This window comes from Oreochromis niloticus, linkage group LG6 (genome assembly GCF_001858045.2).
Source record: "Oreochromis niloticus isolate F11D_XX linkage group LG6, O_niloticus_UMD_NMBU, whole genome shotgun sequence".
Classification (NCBI taxonomy): Eukaryota; Metazoa; Chordata; class Actinopteri; order Cichliformes; family Cichlidae; genus Oreochromis; species Oreochromis niloticus.
In genome coordinates, this window is record NC_031971.2 from 22,081,734 (window position 1) to 22,102,312 (window position 20,579).

At 39.8% G+C, this 20,579-nt stretch overlaps 2 protein-coding genes across 6 annotated transcripts; one reads left to right on the forward strand and one right to left on the reverse strand.

Annotated features, from left to right (window-relative positions):
• Positions 1-6,787, reverse strand: ube2kb (ubiquitin-conjugating enzyme E2Kb (UBC1 homolog, yeast)). Of its 3 annotated transcripts, none has more exons than XM_003452136.5 (7): positions 6,422-6,787; positions 5,463-5,556; positions 5,312-5,370; positions 3,710-3,792; positions 3,531-3,630; positions 3,215-3,343; positions 1-1,320 (listed from the first exon to the last, which is right to left on the reverse strand). In XM_003452136.5, exons 1-7 carry the CDS (start codon positions 6,482-6,484, stop codon positions 1,246-1,248), a joined length of 603 nt encoding a protein of 200 aa, XP_003452184.1. In that variant the 5' UTR covers positions 6,485-6,787; the 3' UTR covers positions 1-1,245. The 3 variants fall into 3 exon arrangements, with proteins under 3 accessions (XP_003452184.1, XP_019215429.1, XP_019215428.1); XM_019359884.2 differs by lacking the exon at positions 6,422-6,787 and adding an exon at positions 6,198-6,332; XM_019359883.2 differs by lacking the exon at positions 6,422-6,787 and adding an exon at positions 5,851-6,143.
• Positions 6,170-20,442, forward strand: smim14 (small integral membrane protein 14). 3 transcript variants are annotated; one of them, XM_013275702.3, is made up of 5 exons: positions 6,170-6,306; positions 13,909-14,004; positions 14,744-14,792; positions 14,905-15,059; positions 18,045-20,442. In XM_013275702.3, exons 2-5 carry the CDS (start codon positions 13,930-13,932, stop codon positions 18,081-18,083), a joined length of 318 nt encoding a protein of 105 aa, XP_013131156.1. In that variant the 5' UTR covers positions 6,170-6,306; positions 13,909-13,929; the 3' UTR covers positions 18,084-20,442. The 3 variants fall into 3 exon arrangements, with proteins under 3 accessions (XP_013131156.1, XP_005456932.1, XP_003452183.1); XM_005456875.4 differs by lacking the exons at positions 6,170-6,306; positions 18,045-20,442 and adding exons at positions 8,587-8,748; positions 15,168-15,549; XM_003452135.5 differs by lacking the exon at positions 6,170-6,306 and adding an exon at positions 8,592-8,748.
• The last annotated feature ends 137 nt before the right edge of the window (positions 20,443-20,579 follow it).

Sequence of the window (20,579 nt, forward strand, 5' to 3'; positions counted from 1 at the left end):
CTTTCCATCAACGTGTCAGGTAGGGCTTTGGTTCCCTACCGGTATAACGCCAAACCGGGTGGTGCTTGGTGGATTTCCCCATCAGAAGTTCCAGGTGTCTCTGATTATAGAGAATGAGTCCTGCGAGATCCACGAGTGTAGGAGAGGGATGTTAAACCAAACAAACACCCACCGCATCATCTGGCCAAATCAAAATAAAGGCACCAACATGAAAGGACAATAAACACGCGCACACACAGACAAAAAAGTTGGACTGTAGATGATTGCAGAAAAAGTGGCTGAGCTGGCTGTTAGCTCCTGTGCCATGAGGGCCAGGATTTTGGCTGTGCCACCCTTTAAAAAAAACAAAATACATTCAGAGGGACTTCTCATGGATCACAAAAGCATGAAAACATTTATCTCCTTACAATTGTAAACTAGGCATAGTTTATATTTAAAATAATCTGTTTTACAATGCCATGTAAGAAAAAAAAAAAAGTACATCCCCACTGTATTTTCAAATTTACACAGATCTATTTACAGATTTTTCTTCTGTGCATGTGTGCAGATGTTGGCAGGTGTGTGTGTGTGTGTGTGTGTGTGATTTTGTTCTAAGTTTACATACAGAAAATAAAACCTGTACATCCAAACTTCTGTAGTGGATTGAGGCATCAATGAAAGATTGTTCAGGAGAAAAAAAAAAAACATTACACTGCTCATGCACAGCACTATCCAGTCAAGTAAATTTAATCCAGCAAGACTTTTTTTTTTTCTTTACAGTACTAAAAGTCTGTAGCAGAGAAACACACGGTCCAACTGGCTGCCGAAGGAATTAAACGGTAATGTAGTGTAGAAGCAGTCAGCAGGCTTTCCTTTCCTTACATTTTACCCTGGAAAATCCACCTGATTACAGCAGCTGTTCGATCCTTTACAACTTTAAGGAAATTTGTGGGGGAAAAAATAATGTGTTTAAAGGGCATGGAAGACTGGATGCATGGGTGGATTTTTTATTTTTTTAAGGGTGGGAGGGCTTAATACTGAAATACACACATTGGGTTGGTGGGAGTAAAGACTCGGCAGGCAACGGGGTGCTGTGCATATTGGCAAATGCAGCGCTACTGGTGTTGACTTAGTAGCAAACAAACTGGTAATAAAAGAAGGCTCAGACTGCCATGGTGGATGGGGTGTTTGTTTTCTGTGTAACAAAAGGCAGTGGTGGAGGAGCTGACACTGTGATGAAGGGTTTTTGGATCCTCACACCTGGCTTCAGTTGCTTAGGAGCAGCTCTGTCGCCGTTTCCACGTCCCAGGATTTTGAAGACAAGGCCGCTATTACTGCATTCTGTATAAAAGGAGGAAAGAAAGTTTAAAAATGATTCTCATTTGAAAATTCACAGATCTCACAAAGGCTGCAGAGAACAAGAACCACCAACTGCAGCTGGAGTCCATCCACGAGACAAGAAACCCACTGGAGAGATAGCTGAATATACTGTTTGTCTGTCACAAAGTACTGTGGAAATGTAAATGTTTGCATATGCTTACTGCATAATAATAAATTCAATAACGCATTGGTGCATACACAACACATGCTCACGAACACAAATGAATACTTGTGTGTGTTTTGTGTAATCCATCTTGCAAGGCCAAAATTTACAAGGCTCCAGCCATTTTGAGAAAGTTATTCATACACTAGAGACTATTCTGAACTATAAAGTAAAGAAAAAAAGATCCACAGACATAAAAAGGGAAGAAATCGACTTTTTTAAAAGCCTTAATTCTGGCAGGTAAGAAGGCCATCAGGAGGAAATGGTTGAAAAGTGAGCCCCCAACATTAAACCATATGCACTGCTGACGAACTGTACAGAGTGAAAAAAAAAACCCCCAAAAACCTATGAGCTGAGACATAAGGCCGACAAAAATTAGAATAAACTATGTAAAGATAAGTTATAACCAGATGTTTCCAGCTTATCAGCACTGTATACCATGCCCCATTCATTTCTTACTTCTGTACCTGTAAAAAGTTCTGGTTTAAATAAAGACTATTAAAAAAATAATAATGATAATAAAATTCTGGCTACCGCCAATGCTAGCCAATAGCCTCCTAGCAGACACATCTATGCTATCAATTTTAAAATCCTATGTTGCCTTGTTCTCAACTTATCGCATTCACAAGATTTTCAGAAAACTTGACCTCTGACTTTGACATTGAGGTCTCTGAGATTCAAACTTCTCCGAGATTTTTAGGGGACACGCTGCCTCATTCTCGAGTTATCACATTCACAAATTTAGGTATTCACGTTGCCTGCCCGCCTGCCCCGCGGGGTGATGTCAATATTCCATCAGCCATTTACAGCGGAGGGGTAAAAATCATGTAAAAATTATTACATCACCATCCAACTTCAAACCCCCCCCCCTCCAAAAAATTACATTATACACATATATTATTGTGTATAATGACCGTATTGAATATAATGCCAGCAACAAACCAGAACACCGATGAATCTCATGCAGCGCTCGATCCATCACAGTTCACAGGTTACTGTAATGTGTAGGCGATCATTGTGTGCCAGTTGGTTTAAATCTGACCAAAACTGCAGCCAAAACCGACCAAAACCGGCATTCAGCTGAACAAACTAAGAAGTTGACACGCCACATCTCACTGTTCATTACCAAATATTTAGTTTTTGTCATTGGGTAAAAACATGGCGCCAGAGATGGAACAAGTCTTCAGGAAGTGAATAAAGGGTGTGGGGGGGTAAAACTTCAAAGAATTTGGGCATTTCATTATCTGCTGTATGAGAAAAGAAAAAGGTAGAAGGGCTTAAACTGAGCAGCTGACCTCTCTTATCAGGAAAGAATGAAGAAACAGCTTTCAAAACAAAAGCACTTCTCTTTGTTTCACAAGCACAAAATGCTGTTGAAAGAAGATGTGATGCAACAGTGACGAGCATCGCTCTTTCTAAATGTCTCTAAAGCATGTTGCTGCCATTAAGCTTAAAATAAGCATGTTTCTTAAAATATGTTATTATGTTAAAGATAAGCTCAGTTTTCCAGACTGAGCCTAGGCTTAGACTAAAAACTATTTTATCATTATTTACTTTTTTAACGGAAAGCTTCAGTGAATTTTTCCCTTACTCTAAAACAAGGGACAATTAATGTTTGGGAAACTGACTAATAGAGTGTAACTACATTTTACCTATAAATGTGAGGGCACAACAAAACAAAGTGCTTCTGACCTTATCGAAGCCCATGGCGCAGAGTTTGTCTATTTTACGTGTATAGTCGGGACTGGAGACAGGAGCGCCCGCGTAGACGTGAGACCAAAGCCTCGCAGTCTGTTTGAACATTTCTGGGTTCTGCTTATACTGAGGATTCAGAAAGACAGGTCTGTGAGCAACATCACAAAATTAATTAGCAAATATGGCAGATTTTATTTTAGACACAAGTTCACACCAGGTACCGAGACACGTACAGTTACCCAAATATAATTTGGTACTTTTATATCCGATTATAAGCAGATAAAATGCGAGTCGTGCATTAAGTCCTTCCCACCTGGTTTGCTACTACTGCATCCTGTGGATCGTCTGGTTCTGCTGCAGCGAGGAGAGCCTGTAGAGATAACAGCACTGTCCTCAAGGTCATAGCAGCTGCCCTGAGAGAAGGTGAGAGGGCAGGTTAAGTGGATGGAGCACACAGGCACACAGAGAACAGTTCAGATACTTTGCACTTACCACTGGTCTTTTAAAATGTCCAGGCATATTGCTCCTGTCACAGAACTGATATTAGGATGCCAGATCTTAGTGATGAAGCGCACCTAGGAGATACAAATGAGGAAGCGTTATCTAGAGAAGAACATGAGGTGACAGAAAGAAGAAATATTTACAGTTTCTTACAACACATATGTCAGCATCCAGGCTACACTACAGTAGCTGTCATTTTACCATGTGTTGATGTATTGCAAGCCATTGCGAGGGAAATACTGCAAATTAATGAGCCAGCAGTTATGGTTTATGGCACCACTGCATTTTACATCTAAGTGACAAATTAACTTGATGTGTTAAGCATTTAACTTACTGTATAAGCCAAACGCAGGTAGTTTAAATCCGTAAACTGTTTCCTAACAGGTTATTTGGTGACATCATTTCAGGGAAAGATTTCTTACCACCCCTGTGTTGAGGGTATGTTTACAAGATTCATTTGCTTACAGGAAATCACCAAGGACACAATAAATGTTTATTTTCACTATCATCAGTATTAGACTTTCTCTTTCGTTTTAAACATACAAGCTATTAGTGACCAGAAACCTGAAAAGGCTGTTTATAAGTCATGTTATGCTGTTCTCTGTTAGAGCACTAAAACAAACCTAAGGTTTTGTTAAATGAAGCATAACAGCTGAATTTACCTTGAAACTCTGATGCTCATAAGAATTATAAATGGATTCCGGTCAAACTGCCACATATTAGCTTCTCTTCATTGGGTCACTGTTAAATCCAGAAATGAATATAAAATCCTTCGACTCACACGCAAAATCTTGAATAATCAGGCCCCATGATATCCTAAAGACCTCATATTACTATACACTATACTTCTATTACATATCGTTCTTGGACTGCATACTTGTGGTTCCTAAAGTTTCTAAAAGTAGAATGGGAGGCAGAGGCTTCAGCTTTCACGCCCCTCTTCTGTGAACCAGCTCACAGTTTGGATTTGAGAGGCAGACACCACCTTTACTTTTAAAATTAGACTTAAAATTTTACATTTTGATAAAGCATATAGTCAGGGCTGGATCAGATAACCCTTTGTTATGCTGCTACAAGCTCTGACTGCTGCAGGGCTTCCCATGATGCACTGAATGTTTTGCTCATCATTTATCTCCTTACTCTACCTGTTTTTATTCACCACCACTGTATTTAATCATTAAGCTCTGGTTCGCTCTCCTTTAGTTTGCCTTTTGTCCCATCTGTTTCTGCTTTTTTCGCTTTCCTCTCACCCCCAACTGGTTGTGGCAGATGGCTGCCCCCTCCCTGAGCCTGGTTTTGTAGATTTCTTGTTGCTATATGGGAGTTTTTCCTTCCCACTGTTGCCAAGTGCTTGCTCACAGGGGATTGATGTTTCTATTATCGTAGAAACATGGGTGCTACATAATTAAAACTGATTTGAACTGCAGCACTGGGAGATGTTTTTGGAGTTGGGTACCATGCACAGGGTCACTTAGGCATGAGCAGTGGCAATTAGTGACAACCGGTTTTACCAGCTATAACAAAAGTGTACATATTTTCAAAATAACTGAACAAGGAAGAGAGGCAGAGGATGAAAGACACTAAAGCAAATACCTTTGGTGGGTTAAAAGGATAGGTTTCTGGGATTTTTATTTCAAGCTGATATCTGCCACCTAGGAAAGAGAGAAAAGCAGACATGCGGTAGTATATCAGACCACATGATGAGTATCACATATTTTGGCCATCATTTCCAATATGACAGTACCTTCATATGGTGTGTCTGGAGGCCCTGCTATCTCACCCCTCAGCTCTGTGAAGTTCTCGTCCACCAAATCTACTTTAATCTGGTTTTTACTCGTCTGTAGGTTGGAACAAATGCAAAAAAAAAAAGGAAAGAAAGAAAGAAAGAAAGAAAGAAAAAGGCGTTACCCAGCTGTGTCTTCACATGTTCACATCAAATTGAAAACAAGAAGTCCCTGGCAAGATGGTTGTTAGAAAAGGCACGGCTAGTGTCATTTTGTGTTAACATTAAAAACCAGTTTGAGCCCCACTCCCAGAGGAAACGCTAGGACAATTCAGGTTAGCACCAAAGTTACAAAACTATAAAACAGTATTAACAGGACTTGGGCAGGAGGTGATATGACAGCATACACCTTTTAAATAAACGCAGTGTATTCAGACTCTTAACAAACAGCTGATTAACGCCTGATAAGTTTGTTGAACGTTGCAGCAAAACATCACGGCTGTTAATGCTAACTGTGGATACATGTCAAAATAACGTTAACGTTAGCAAGCCTTGCTAACTGCCGCTAACTCATTTACGCTGCTAAACAGCTGCGGTGCCCTGCCTGAGGCGCTAACAGGCCACACACACACAGCACACACTCTAGGTTTATTTGACTTGTGTAATTAAAACAAAGGTGTGCGACGTTGTTTGTTAGGCATTCAGGGCCTGTCAGTTGAGAGAGCTGAATCCCCGGTGTTTCCTGAACACACCCACCTGACATAACAAGGGAGGTTCGCCTGGACGCTGATTTGAAGCTAAAGCTAGCTAAAGTTCTCCTGTTTGGGCCTGACCTGCTGCAACAGAGGACCCAAACCTGACTAAGGTAAATCTATTTGGTCACAATAACGGCTGCCGGTAGCGTATATATTAACAGAACTGACACAATTTTAAAGAAAGAGCTGAGTAGAAGTGAAAATAAGCCGGTAGCGTTACCGCACCTCTTCGCTTTTGAGAACTTCTTTGAACTCCCGTTTGATCCTTTGGACCGCAATGTTGGCCATGGCTGTGTCTGCTGAGCTGCTGCCGCCGCTGCTGCCTTCAAGCTACACCCGTGGCCCGTCTCCCTGTGTTGTTTGTTTGTTTGTGTGTGTGTGTGTGTGAGGGGGGGAGGCCGCCTGTTCGGTGCTTTCCACACTTACGGAGCTCCTTTCACTTTCACCGTGTATAGCGCTTCTTTCCAGCTCAGAGAGAGCTCGCAGTCCGCCTGCCTGCCTGCGCTCAGCGTCAGTCCGTCCAGAACATACACACACATAGAGAGCAGCTGCATGGAGCACACACTAGAACTTTCATTAATGAGCTCTGGTGATAGTCAACCTGGGTTCATGCTCTTTTGTAACTTCCCTTCAGGGCATTTCTGTCATGGTTTCCATCTGATTGTGAGGGATTTTCTTCCTGGAATGGGAACTCTTTCTTACTCACATTTTATCTATATGGTGGTCAGTATCTCTGTGTGTATATATATGTATATATGTGTGTGTATGTATATATATATATATATATATATATATATATATATATATATGTAACGTTCTGCATATATGTTAAAAGCCATATATGCTATTAACAGTCCACATGCTTCTTTTGTAATTAAGCTTAAAACCTCTCAGTTCACCTCACATTGCAGCTTCTGTCACTCTCTAAGTACCTTGTGATAACTGGCACAGGTAGCTGTCTATGTAGAGTGCACACACTCTTCATCTACAGTTCTTCAGCTTAAACTTAAAACTTTTCAGCTGCATTCATACCTTTATGGTTTGTAACATGAATGGCATTTCAGTTGCTTTAATCTCTTGGAGGTGAAGAAGAGAGCGTAGGTTGGATGGAGGGGGTGGAGGCATGTTATGAGGGGTGATTTGAGACAGAAGGATGCAAGAGTGAAAGGGGAGGTTTATAAGATGATATGATGTATGGTTTGGATATGTCACAACTGACAAATAGACAGAAGGCTGAGCAGGAGGTGGCAGAGCTGAAGATTCTCAAGTTTTCATTGGGATTGATCAGCATAGACAGGAATAGAAATCAGTACATTAGAGGGACAACTCAGGTTGAGCGGTTTGGAGATAAAGTTGTAGAGACATGGCTGAGATGGTCTGGACATGTACAGAGGAGGAAAGGAGATATATTGGGCAAAGAATGTTGAAAATGGAGCTGCCAGGCAGTAGGGAAAAAGAAGGCCCGCAGAGGAGGTTAATGGATGTAATGGAGGAGGACATGCAGAAGGTTTGTGTGACAGAGATGGATGCTAGGGACAGGGTGAGATGGAGGCGGATGATCCATTGTGGGGAACCGTAAAGGGACCAGATGAAAGAAAAGGAGTTGCTTCCATCTCTTACAGATGCATCTTTATAGTCACTAGAATAAACTGTTGTTTCATTCACAGAAGTGAATATATTCCAAGTTGGTAACCGATGAAAGTAGGGTAAAGAACCTCTCAGATTTTTTTATATTGATAATAATATTAATAATAACATCCACATATATTATTATATTCAATGAGATGTCTTTTTAAAATTGTTTTGGTGCAATGACAGATTCCACTGTTTGTTTGGGGGGTTTTTTTTTTAATGGTGTGTGTAACTGAGCTTGTAATGTTTCTAAAACTTGGAAAATACAACAGGTTGGTGCTTCTCTGTCTCTTATTTCTAAGTATTGGTGTCTTATAAGCTTATTTGGGAATGGTGATAGATTAACTTCCACTCCCATAGTGACATCATAAAATCAATAAGTTATATAATAAATAAATAAAAGCCCAGATTCAAAGTTAAAGTATGTGTTGTGCTGCAGAAAGGTATGTCTTTGCTTTCCTTATTTAAAAGAATAACATTTATATAGTAGCATAAAAATTAAATATAGATAACTTTAAGTAATGAAAAGTATTCAAGTCGAATCCACCACCATGTATTTGGTTACACAACTGCACAGATGTTGTAGGTTCATGGGCCTCTGTAAGCTGACAGGCAACGGGACTGTTTGTTTACTATCCAGAAAAAGTGATCGTTGCTTGTTGTGATTGGCTCAAAGGGCCCGCCTATCAGACTTTTACACCAATAGCAGGACAGCTGTTTGGCTGACTACAGAGCAGAGCCACCGGGGAGCCGCCCCACTCCCGAGGTCCCGGATGAAAAATAGCTGCTGGCTCACGTGTATTAAACAAAACACAGACGGTGGTTTGATGTGTCTGCAGTTTGATAGTTCTGTGGAGAGCAGCGGTGCAGCTCGGGCCCCTGAGAGACGGTGATCGTTTTCTTAACATCACACAGCTCCAGTAAGTCGCTGTTTTTTGCTCTCATGTCTGTGTTCAGTTAATAACAATCAAAAGACAGGGGGGATGGGTGTGAGTTTCCTCTGGCTTGGCTGGCGAGGTTAGCAAGAAGCTAGTGTAAACGTTAGGCTAAATCACGTAATTTTAAAAGTGCAAGGAAGTAACCGTAGATGTCTTTGACCTCGTTCTAGCTGACTTCCTCAAAAGTGGAGGCAGCTACCAGTGGATCATACTGCAACCTGTGTATGTCTGATGTTAAACCTCCTGCAGTCTTAATGGGAAAGCCGCGCAGTGACAGATTACGGTGTTCGGCTTTAGCTGTGTTGATTCAGTTTGTTTGTGGTGTTGTTGAACTATGTTTCTTCACATATTTTTGTTATTTACTTTGCTGTCACTGATGACAGTGGGTTGGAGAAAAAAACTAGCTATAAGCCAATAGGAATTTAACAGCACCACCAAATGAAACCTTTAGAATGCCCATAAAGTTCACCCAACAGCCCTCTAATTTATTACACAAACTTTGGCTGAAGGCTGTGTGAGTTTTAGCCAGGTGTGTATCACTGGCCGCTGGGTGTAGGCAGTCTTAGTTAAAGACCAATACAAAGTGGTGTACACTTGAGAAGTGGAACGAAAATGATACATGATTCCAAACATTTTTTACAAATAAATAACTGAAAAGTGGGGTGTGTGTAATTATTCAGCCCCCTGAGTCAATACTTTGTAGAACCACCTTTTGCTGCAATTACAGCTGCCAGTCTTTTAGGGTATGTCTCTACCAGCTTTGCACATCTAGAGACTGAAATCCTTGCCCATTCTTCTTTGCAAAACAGCTCCAGCTCAGTCAGATTAGATGGACAGCGTTTGTGAACAGCAGTTTTCAGATCTTGCCACAGATTCTCGATTGGATTTAGATCTGGACTTTGACTGGGCCATTCTAACACATGGATATGTGTTGTTTTAAACCATTCCATTGTTGCCCTGGCTTTATGTTTAGGGTCGTTGTCCTGCTGGAAGGTGAACCTCCGCCCCAGTCTCAAGTCTTTTGCAGACTCCAAGAGGTTTTCTTCCAAGATTGCCCTGTATTTGGCTCCATCCATCTTCCCATCAACTCTGACCAGCTTCCCTGTCCCTGCTGAAGAGAAGCACCCCCAGAGCATGATGCTGCCACCACCATATTTGACAGTGGGGATGGTGTGTTCAGAATGATGTGCAGTGTTAGTTTTCCGCCACACATAGCGTTTTGCATTTTGGCCACAAAGTTCCATTTTGGTCTCATCTGACCAGAGCACCTTCTTCCACATGTTTGCTGTGTCCCCCACATGGCTTGTGGCAAACTGCAAATGGGACTTCTTATGGTTTTCTGTTAACAATGGCTTTCTTCTTGCCACTCTTCCATAAAGGCCAACTTTGTGCAGTGCACGACTAATAGTTGTCCTATGGACAGATTCCCCCACCTGAGCTGTAGATCTCTGCAGCTCGTCCAGAGTCGCCATGGGCCTCTTGGCTGCATTTCTGATCAGCGCTCTCCTTGTTCGGCCTGTGAGTTTAGGTGGACGGCCTTGTCTTGGTAGGTTTACAGTTGTGCCATACTCCTTCCATTTCTGAATGATTGCTTGAACAGTGCTCCGTGGGATGTTCAAGGCTTGGGAAATCTTTTTGTAGCCTAAGCCTGCTTTAAATTTCTCAATAACTTTATCCCTGACCTGTCTGGTGTCTAAATCCAATCGAGAATCTGTGGCAAGATCTGACAACTGCTGTTCACAAACGCTGTCCATCTAATCTGACTGAGCTGGAGCTGTTTTGCAAAGAAGAATGGGCAAGGATTTCAGTCGCTAGATGTGCAAAGCTGGTAGAGACATACCCTAAAAGACTGGCAGCTGTAATTGCAGCAAAAGGTGGTTCTACAAAGTATTGACTCAGGGGGCTGAATAATTACGAACACCCCACTTTTCAGTTATTTATTTGTAAAAAATGTTTGGAATCATGTATCATTTTCGTTCCACTTCTCACGTTTACACTACTTTGTATTGGTCTTTCACGTGGAATTCCAATAACATTGATTCATGTTTGAGGCTGTAATGTGACAAAATGTGGAGAAGTTCAAGGGGGCCAAATACTTTTGCAAGCCACTGTATGTGTGCTGGTGGATGCATAACAAGAAATACATGAAAATAAAATAAGTGGTGGAAAATATCCCAAGAAGAACTCTTGAGGTTCATAGTTTATAACAGAATGTGGAAGAAAGGTCATGTAAGTGACTTTGAACATGGTGTGAAAGTTGGTGACAGATGTGCTGAGTGTTTTGGTAACTGCTGGGTCGCAGATGAAGGATGAGGTTTAATTTCAAAACTCTGAGTTTGTTAATCCTGAGCTGAGGGGAAACTCTGGGTTTTCTGTTCCAGAGAGAAAGTTAACTTCAACAGAGTCAGTGTCCTGGGGTAACAGACTGTATGAACCTAACCTGCTCACTGGCTGGTTTGCTTCAACAAACTCTGAGCTTCTATCAGAGCTCATAGCAGAGCAAATCCATCTGCAGAAGCCTCAGTTAGGTTATAGTTTGCATTTTTTTATATACTTAACATGAGCACTTTTATAATCAATCAATACTCAGTGTAAGGATGAACATCAATTACATTGCAGATTTATTATCAGCGCAAAATAAACTCTGTACTCTCTGTTATAACCTCTCTGACTCTGTGGGCAGTTATGAAGCTGTCACATTGAACCTTGAAGCAGATGGGCTACAGCAGCAGAAGACCACACCTGATGCTATTCATGTTAGAAATAGGAAGGGTACCGTTCACCACTCATCAAAATTGACAACAGACGATTAGAAAAATGTTGTCTGGCCTGACCAGTCTCAATTTCTGCAGTGACATTTAGGTGATAGAGTCAGAATTTGGCTTCAACGGCCTGAAAGCATGGATCTTTCAGGTTTCATATAAGACGACGGTTCAGCAGCTTGAATTGTTGAGGCACTAGTGGTGTTAGTGCTGGGCGATATGACGATATATATCGTGTGGACGATAGAAAAGTGTCTATCGTGCCATTTGTCTTCTATCGTTTCTAACCCTAATTTTATAAATTATTACATAAAATATATCATTAACCCTTTACAACCGGTCGGAGCAGGCACACTCCGTTTTGCCTAACTATTTTTAAATCCCTGTAGAACTGGAACCAGGTAAGGTAGCGCAGTAATTTTTTTGCATATGAAACCGTAGGAGTTGTACTTACATCTTATTCCATTAGCTTGTCCTAAGTCACGGTTTCCTTCCACATATAGCTTTGCAAAAATTGCATAAAAAGCACTTCCAGCAACAAAAACATAATATTCCAGAAACACGCTTTGCCGATCCGATCAGCTATTCATAACACTTCCTACGTTGGAATATAAGTCAGCGCGAACTATCGCATGTCCGCCATTACCTGTCCGAAACCGGAAGTGACGTCATTTTTCGCGGAAAATGTAGTTTTTAAAAGTCATGTTTGACTTTATGCTTTTCTGTATCGTTTCTGGGATGCTTAGAAGTCAAATGACACTGTTGGAAATAGTTTATTTTGATGCACATGCTGTTTTTTTTGCAAATTTGCATTATAATATTTATTTTCATTTTTCCTGTAGTATATAAAAATTAGTGTATCTCAAAAATAAAACTATGAAGACACTCAAAATAAATTTCTCGTGGTTGGAAACTATTTTGTGCAACTTTTTTGTATTTACAGTTTTGAGGGATAAGCCTCTTAAATTTCTCTAACTAGAAATATATGTAAAAAAAACAAAAAACAAAACAAAAACGATTTTAAATTTTTTTTGTAGTTTATTGCACTTTTTTGCAATTTATGTAGTTACTATGGACTTAATGCATACATATTATTCAAATTTTGGGCTATAACGGTTGTATTGATGTATAGCAACTTGAAATGCTCCCACAAATGGCACTACAGCATGTAAAATGTAAAGATAAGCTCTGGCGGACTTGGTTCTATGGTAGGTCTTAAAGGGTTAAATAGCCTGTGGCAAATATATTAGTGTTGTCTTCTCACTATACATACTTTTAACTTTATGCAAGAGAAAATAAAGTATAAAAAAATGATATTTTTCGCAAAGAAACTCCGTCTTGTGGTTTTGCGACATGGTGCGGCTTTACGTGCACCCGGATTTGCGACATGCTTTACGGTAACTCAAAACAAAGACTGCACCCTCTCCACTCGCTGTTTACAGACTGCATACTTTCCAGATGACCACAGGTCTGGTGGTATATCGTGATATATATCGTTATCGTGATATAAAATAATTCATATCGTGATAAATATTTTTTCCATATCGCCCAGCACTAAGTGGTGTAATGGTATGGGGCAAAAGGGGGGGCAACGAAGTCCTGGCAAGGTGTACCTAAGAAAGTGGAAATGAATGTATTTCAGTATTGTTATGAGCTTTAAAAGTTCATCTGGGGTTTGTTATGGGTTTGATAACCACGATTAGACACCTGTAGCAGACATCTGTGTGTTTGTGGTTGTTTTGTTTTTTTATTTTGAACCATTGTCTGTGTGTGTTTCACCTCCATCATTGTCATCATTAACCAGGTTGATCTTACTCCATCAAATCAATGCTTTATCCAAGCCAGTAATAGCTCATCTTCCTTTGTCACTCATAATGACAGAAATCATCCAAGTTCTTGCTAGTATGAGACATCATCTTTAAAAAAAAAAAAAACCTATGTTCATACAAAACATGCTAATACACTTGAGAGTGCAGAAATCAGCTCTGAATGATCTAACATGGTGTTTAATAAAGGGCTTCATAGAGTGATAAAGGTGAAGGCTATTTTAAATAGAGGCTCAACATTCCACAGTTAAAGTTTATTTTCTCTTTTCTCTTTCAAGGTTACTGCGATGAAACTGTGAGTTTGTCAGGATATTGGGATTTGTTGATATTCCCACAAAAAGCTAGAAAACCGAAATTCACTTTTCACTGTTGCTGACATGCAGTAAAATGAAATGCCAGCACTCTATGCTGACTCTCCTTACCTAAACAGTCTCCTCCCCCTAATCAGTGTGCGCTTGTAGAACAACAATAGAGCGAAGCAGTGACGAGAGGGAGTGTTAGGTTTCTTTCAGTTGTTCATGTACGTCCTAGTTACGTGCTGTACTTCTCTTCAGGTGGATACTGTCTGGTGAGGAATGGCGGAGGGAGGCTTTGACCCTTGTGAGTGCATCTGCACCCAGGAGTACGCGATGAGGCGCCTCATCAACCTGGTAAGCGACACAGCTTGGAGGCTTTCTAAATCGCCTAGAATTTAAGTTGAAGAGACAGCGCATAGACATGCCAAAGTATTTAAAGTATGTGGTGTGAAGTGATAACATCATCAGCTGAAGTTTTGTTTTTGTTTTTGTTTTTGTTTTTGTTTTTTGTTTTTTAAAAAAAGGAAACGAAACGAAGATCAACTTGCAAGTAAATTCAAGCCTTAAAGAGATGTGGGGAGAAGGAAATGAAAAGCTACATCCTGGTTCCTGCTCAGTGTTTGTCTTGAGAGCCTGTCTGCTCTGCCATGCAAAGACAGTTTTATTGCCCTCAGGCTTGTATTGTGCTTGGAAATATACTTTGGCTCTTCTTATTTCAAAGTATAACATTTGTTGTTGTGAGTTTCCTAGTTTCATGAAGGACACAGTTCGTAGTTACTGTATGTCAGCTTACAGTTGACCTAATTTACACTTCGTGCACAGGTGTAACCTACATGGCAGAGAGCTGGATACACACTGGCCCATCTGATTTGCTTACAGTGTTAAAGGATGTTGTTCAGATGTTTAGCTCTTATGAGGAATTATTTATAGTGTTTATCTCAGGAACCAGGTAGAGCTCACAGGGTGGCTTTGTAACACTGCTGACCACAATATCTCTGCTGGTTAATGAATCAAAGTTAGCAGGCAGTGTCGTTTCCTCCCAGTTTGAGGGCAAAGAGTAAATCATTTTTTCCCTTCTGTAATTTTCTTCCAGCTGAGGCAATCTCAGTCCTACTGCACAGACATAGAGTGCCCTCAGGAACGTATGTATGAACTTTTCTCAGTATAGCTCACATTTTGTAAGTGTGTGAAGTCACGATAGGACTCAAATGTGTGTTTGAATAAGAAGTATTCTATATATTTGTTTTTTTTCAGTGCCAGGTCCCAGTGGGTCAGTGGGTGGGGGAGGTGACCTGACCCTCCCCATGGTTCTGATGGGATGGGCGGTGTTAGCCCTGGTCCTCTTTTTGCTGCGCCCATCCACTCTCAGGGGTACCCATCATTCTGGCAAGCCCAGTGGACCCCACAATGTGAGTGCAGATCACATTCATTTTACATAACAAATATCTCTGAAATGTAAAGACTTGCAGTAATGTGCAAAAGTCTTGAACCGCCACTCATTTCTTTATATTTGCTAGGAAAATTAGAAAGGTGCAGCAGATGCAGGACGAGACTTTGAGATGATGTTCATCTGCTGGAGACGTGTTTTTAGGCCTGACACTTCTTTTATTGTCCTCCATTTGTCCATTTCCTTCAAATGTCGTTAAGACCACACTGCACATTCTACTGCGATAGGCTAACTTTTTGGTTGGTTGGGGAACATCTTGCTGGCATCAAATCATGTTATCTTTTGCATTTTGTATAGATTCAACTAAAGAAATGGGGAAAATGTTTTTGCAAAAGACTAAGTGACTAAGGTCTTTGCTAAGTTACCTGTTATGTGTATGCAACATGAAACAGCAGACCATGATCTTCAGAAAGCCTGGAGACAGTTGCTCAAGAGCACTTTAAAAAAAAAAAGAGTCTGAAAACAAAATAAAAAGACATGAGGTGTGGCTCAAAACTGTTGCACAGTACTGCGTTTTTTTCCCCTTTTGTCTCCACCTGTACAGTCCAGATACCACGTGCACATCAAATAAAAAGGTCTTTTATCAGGGAAACATATTTCCTTGAATCTAATAATGCAAAGTCCGATTGCTATGAATGAAAGAGAACTATTATCACAGAGGATGAAATGGAAAAGCCAATTTGGTTGTTAATACGCTGTATTCTGCTTATTATTAAAAGAAATTCTTAGTAAAAATATTACCAAAAAAGGTGTGTGTACTGCAGAGTTAGAAGGGCTAACAGCTGCTGCATGAACTTGTGGTTAAAAAACATTGACCAGTGTTTATGTAGCAATCAGCCTAAAAACACAGAAGAAGGACCTTTAGTCATTGCGATAAGAGACATGGGGAAGAGCGGAGGAAAATCTGCGTCATCTAAAATGAAAAAGGTTTCTTATAATGAGGTCAGGGGATTAGACAAACCTGATACCTCTTTGACAAGGCACATGTCTTTTATAACAAAAGGCTGCAACATAAAACCAACCAAAATCTCAGAGTAAAACTAACACAAAATCTCCTCCAAACAAGATTTTCTGCCACCAAACATTTGACTTTTAATTTCTCTCCGCCTGCTTTCCTGTCCTTTTCACTTCTGTCAATAAGCCTTACTAACAGTAATAATAAATGTAATGATTAGGAATATTGTTGTCATAGCTCTGTTGATTTTTATAACTGTGTGTATTATTTGAGTTTTAGACAAGTAACATTATTTCCCAATGCGAAACCGCAGTTGCTGTATTTGAAAGCGGATAGGTTAATATTTGCAAAGATGAGTAATTCTCTCCCTGAATAGAAACCAGGAACCTAATATTTATTCTGTGATGTCCTTCACAGACCAAACTGGAGCTTTATTTTAAGGACAACATATTATGACATTGTGGTTATTATGGTTTTGGGGGTTTCTCTTTTCCTCATAGTTCCTTTTTATGTGCATGTGACAAATCCGCAGAGTTGCAAAGCTCAACTCTAACAGCAAATCTTTGCTAGTTTAGTTTATATTTTAAAAAGAAGAAAGGGTTAGGGTTAGGTGGCTATAATGAGCAGCTGCCTCACAAACATTTTTATGTACTATCTACATTCTCTTGTGCCATCTCAAACGCCAAAATGTCTCAGCAAGGTCTGTTAAAACTTCCAAAGACTATATACTGATTTATAAGACTTGGTGGATTACGTTTGTTCTTCATGCCACTGTCCCCATTAGCCTTAAATGACTACTTATGAAACACTAAGTGGAGGGTGTGTGTGTGTCAGTGTGTTTGCATGTTGCCTTTTGTGTTATGAAGTGCAGCCTCGTCATATCCAACTGCTTTATTAGCAATACGGGAAATGTAAATGGTCAGGATGCCATCAATTTTTTTTAATTTTTATGATAGCAGGTTTACTTTTGACATGTGGGCATGTGCAGATCATCATGTAATTTAAAGCTACAGGTACAGAAATAGCTTATTTGAAGTGGCCTGAATTAAGGGGTATGTGGCCATGTCTGTCATACATCTGTGCTGAAACTTCAGCTCCAAACACTGCAAAGTGTTTACTCAAAGGATCGTGGTTCAAAGCTTTGTAGGGGACACTTTTTAAGCCTTTAAAAATCAGTAAAACATTTATAGACATTTTCAGATTTGAGTGGTAATTCCATGCTAGGAGTTTTTAAATCCCAGTGATCTTTGAAAATACATTTACAAAAAGCCACTTACAGCTGCTCCCTTATTTACAAGGATTTGCAACAGCGGGTAGTTCCACATGTTGGATTTGGAGTTTTTAGTGCCAGATTTTTCTTTAATATGAGGTCCAAAGAGATGTTGATGCAAGTCAAGGGGGCCATCTTGAGGTGCAGGAAACCAAAAACCCAAAATGAACCTAGCTGTAAGACTGGCCAAGTCAACAGTGTGGTACATTCTTAAAAAGAATAAATGCTGACAAGCCCAGCAACACCAAAATACATGAAAGACCGCAGATGAAGTAAAGTGGATGATGACAGAAACTTGTCCTTGACTAAGAAAAACAGCTTCACATCATCTAACCAAGTCGAGAACACTTGAGTAGGTAGACTTATCTTTGTCAAGGTAGACAATGACGTCTTCATGAATGGAAATGCAGAGGATTTAAAACGATGTGCAAACCACTGGTTACTCTCAAGAACAAGAGAGTCAGATCAGACTTTGGCAGACACCATCTAAAAGAGTTCTTTGGACAGATTAACCAAGATTGACTTGTACCAGAATGAGGGGAAAGGAAATGCTGCAAGCCTACACACTATCTGAGGCAAAGCAACAAAAATTCTGTCCAAAAACATTCTTTTTTCCTTCTAATTATAGACTCATCTGTTGCAGATTTGATTCTTTAAAAAAAAAAAAAAAAAAAAATTAAATTAAATTAAAAAAAAAAAAAATGTTTTCTCTTTTTTTGCAGAGTGATGGAAGAGAGCCCCCAGCACCACCTATTGACTAGCAGTGGAGCCAAACAACCAGCAAATGTACACCTCCTCTGACTAGAGTTGCACAGTAGCTGCAACCAGGATAGCACCATCTGTCTTTCTGTCAACCTTCCCTCACATATCTTTTTCTGTTTTTCTTCTTATGATCTTGTCACAGACTTGTCTCTGATTTCTTATTACTAGAGTCCAACTGATCAACAAGGCCAGCACAACTATGACATTTAAAGGGGACCTATTATGCTCATATCCAGCTCCAAAACTTATTTTACTCAATTACAATTGCATGTTTTGCAGTTGCAGAAATGATCCTTTTATTATACTTGTCCTGGTGCAGCTCCTTAGCTCAAGAGGTGTTAGCCCCTCATTCTTTAAGTGAACTTCATTCTTATTCGCTGCCCCTTGCAGGGTTTGAAATGAAGGTGGGTGGAGCTTCTATGCTTACAGTCAGAGCTGCAAGCCTGACTCAATTAAGGATTACTGCTCTCACTGACATCACAAAGGACGCAGAGTAGGAAAAAACTGAGCAACTTTGACTGTATTTAGTATGAGCATCCACCCATGTAAAAGCATATATGGTACACAGATGGGGAAAATGGGGAAAAGCAAAATATGTCCTCTTAAAAACAGTTCTCAACAGTACTCAAACTCACCTTGTTTTTTTTAGTTTATAGTATCGGCTGAAAAGGGAGAATTTACAGTCAAACACAAGATTTTATCCAGAAGAATGTGTTAATAGCTGAACATAATCACATATAAAAAATATATATATAAAACTTAGTACGACACATGGTTTTCCCATCTGCAGTACACACTCAACTACCAAACAACTGTGGCTTAAAATATATATCGTTAGACTCGCTTAAATCAGGAATTTTGGCATTATTTGGAGTTTGTCCCTGATCCCAGCCATGATGGCGGTGGATCTGCAGAAACTCAGATGTAAATCTATGATGAAGGATTGTGTAACGTGATCAAGGAAGAAGGGAGGGGGCAGTAGTAAAGAGTTCCTGTTGGGTCGTTAAATTGTTTTTCTGGTGCTTGTAATAACAAAGGGTGGCAGGTCCTTCAGTCTCCCTCAAACATTCCACACTTTTCACTTTATGAAGATAAAACTCTATACAGTACCAGTAACCAGGAGATTTTGCATCATGTTTTAGTTTTGTATTTAACCCTGCAGAATTTATTTGATAAGGTTATAGTCTCATTACAGTAACACAACATAGGATTTTAATGCAGTGAGTAAGTCTTCTGTGTTTACATTCAGGCCTTGGTGAGATACTCGTCTGACTCAAGCAGGTAGTCAGCTCTGCTATATTGACTGCAAGGCTGTCCCTTTAAATAAGGTGGTGCAGCAGAACGTTTGAAACGAGATTGAAGTTGATCTGTAAAATGTGAGCAAAATATTTGATGCACACACCAGAGAAAACAATTATTCACCTCCAGTAATAAAGAGAAGCTTAGCCTCATTTGACAAAATAAAACGATCTGCAGTTATATCATCATCATGTTAGGATGATTGTGTGCATCATTGTGCTTTAAAAGAAAACTGTACTAGTAGCCAAAATAATACATTATTAGCACTTTTTTGATTCCTTTTGAAGTTCTCGTGTACAGATTAAGTTTTCTAAAAGAAGAACCCAATCAAAAGTTTCTGCTTCACAACTTCTGTACCAAGGTTTGTCAGTGGAAATTAATGAAACGTGCCAATGTGAGTTTTTAGTTTCATATTATTTGTGTTGAAACGGCAATACTGAGAGGCCCTTTTGTTATTTTCACTTTATTTGGGAATGATTTTTTATTTTCCACATTTTAATTGGGAACATTACCGATACTGGAGCCTTACCATAAATAAATATATATCTCCCTCTCATTGTACTTACCCACACAAAACAACAAAACCATTGAACCCAAATATTTTCAGACCCATCAGCTGAGTGAGTCTGTCTGTATTTTGTGAACATCTGTATAGTGTGTGGTTATTAAAGTGTATATGAGCCTTGGGCTATATCCCAGGGTGTCTGTGATAACAGAAATTACATGCATTAATCTTAAAATGAAAGAGTATTTGTTCAATGCATGGAGGGAGTTTAAACACTCGTCTTCATCTGGCTGCTCTTCATTATCAGCGAAAGTCCTCTGAATTATGTTGTACTATGGCTTTCTAGGGTTTTTCTGTGAGGTCACAGGTAAGAGTTAAAAGATTGAAAATGCTGGGTCAATTAAATGGAATCAATGGGGAAGCCATGAGATTATTGACATGATTGGTGGTATCACAGGAGACCTCGATTTACACTGTTACTGTTTAAGAGTAAAAGGGCTTCAACTATGCACTTTTCCTACAACAAAACAAAAAATAAAAAGACTTAAGTCTGACTGCTTGGCTGTGTTCTTGTTTGAAGCTGGCGCATTTCCTTCTCATCAAATTTCTAATTGAAATATGCTTTCAGCCAGAGTTATGACCTAACATTCAGTCTTTGTTGTACTGAAGCAGAATTTTAACATTTGATTAT

Coding starts and splice junctions, on each gene's coding strand:
- smim14 (XM_013275702.3), top strand. CDS start 13,930: ATGGCGGAGGGAGGCTTTGACCCTTGTGAGTGCATCTGCACCCAGGAG. Junction 14,793..14,904: donor CATAGAGTGCCCTCAGGAAC/GTATGTATGAAC, acceptor GTTTTTTTTCAG/TGCCAGGTCCCAGTGGGTCA. Junction 15,060..18,044: donor AGCCCAGTGGACCCCACAAT/GTGAGTGCAGAT, acceptor CTTTTTTTGCAG/AGTGATGGAAGAGAGCCCCC.
- ube2kb (XM_003452136.5), bottom strand. CDS start 6,484: ATGGCCAACATTGCGGTCCAAAGGATCAAACGGGAGTTCAAAGAAGTT. Junction 5,371..5,462: donor TCCAGACACACCATATGAAG/GTACTGTCATAT, acceptor TCTCTTTCCTAG/GTGGCAGATATCAGCTTGAA. Junction 3,793..5,311: donor ATCCTTTTAACCCACCAAAG/GTATTTGCTTTA, acceptor TGTATCTCCTAG/GTGCGCTTCATCACTAAGAT.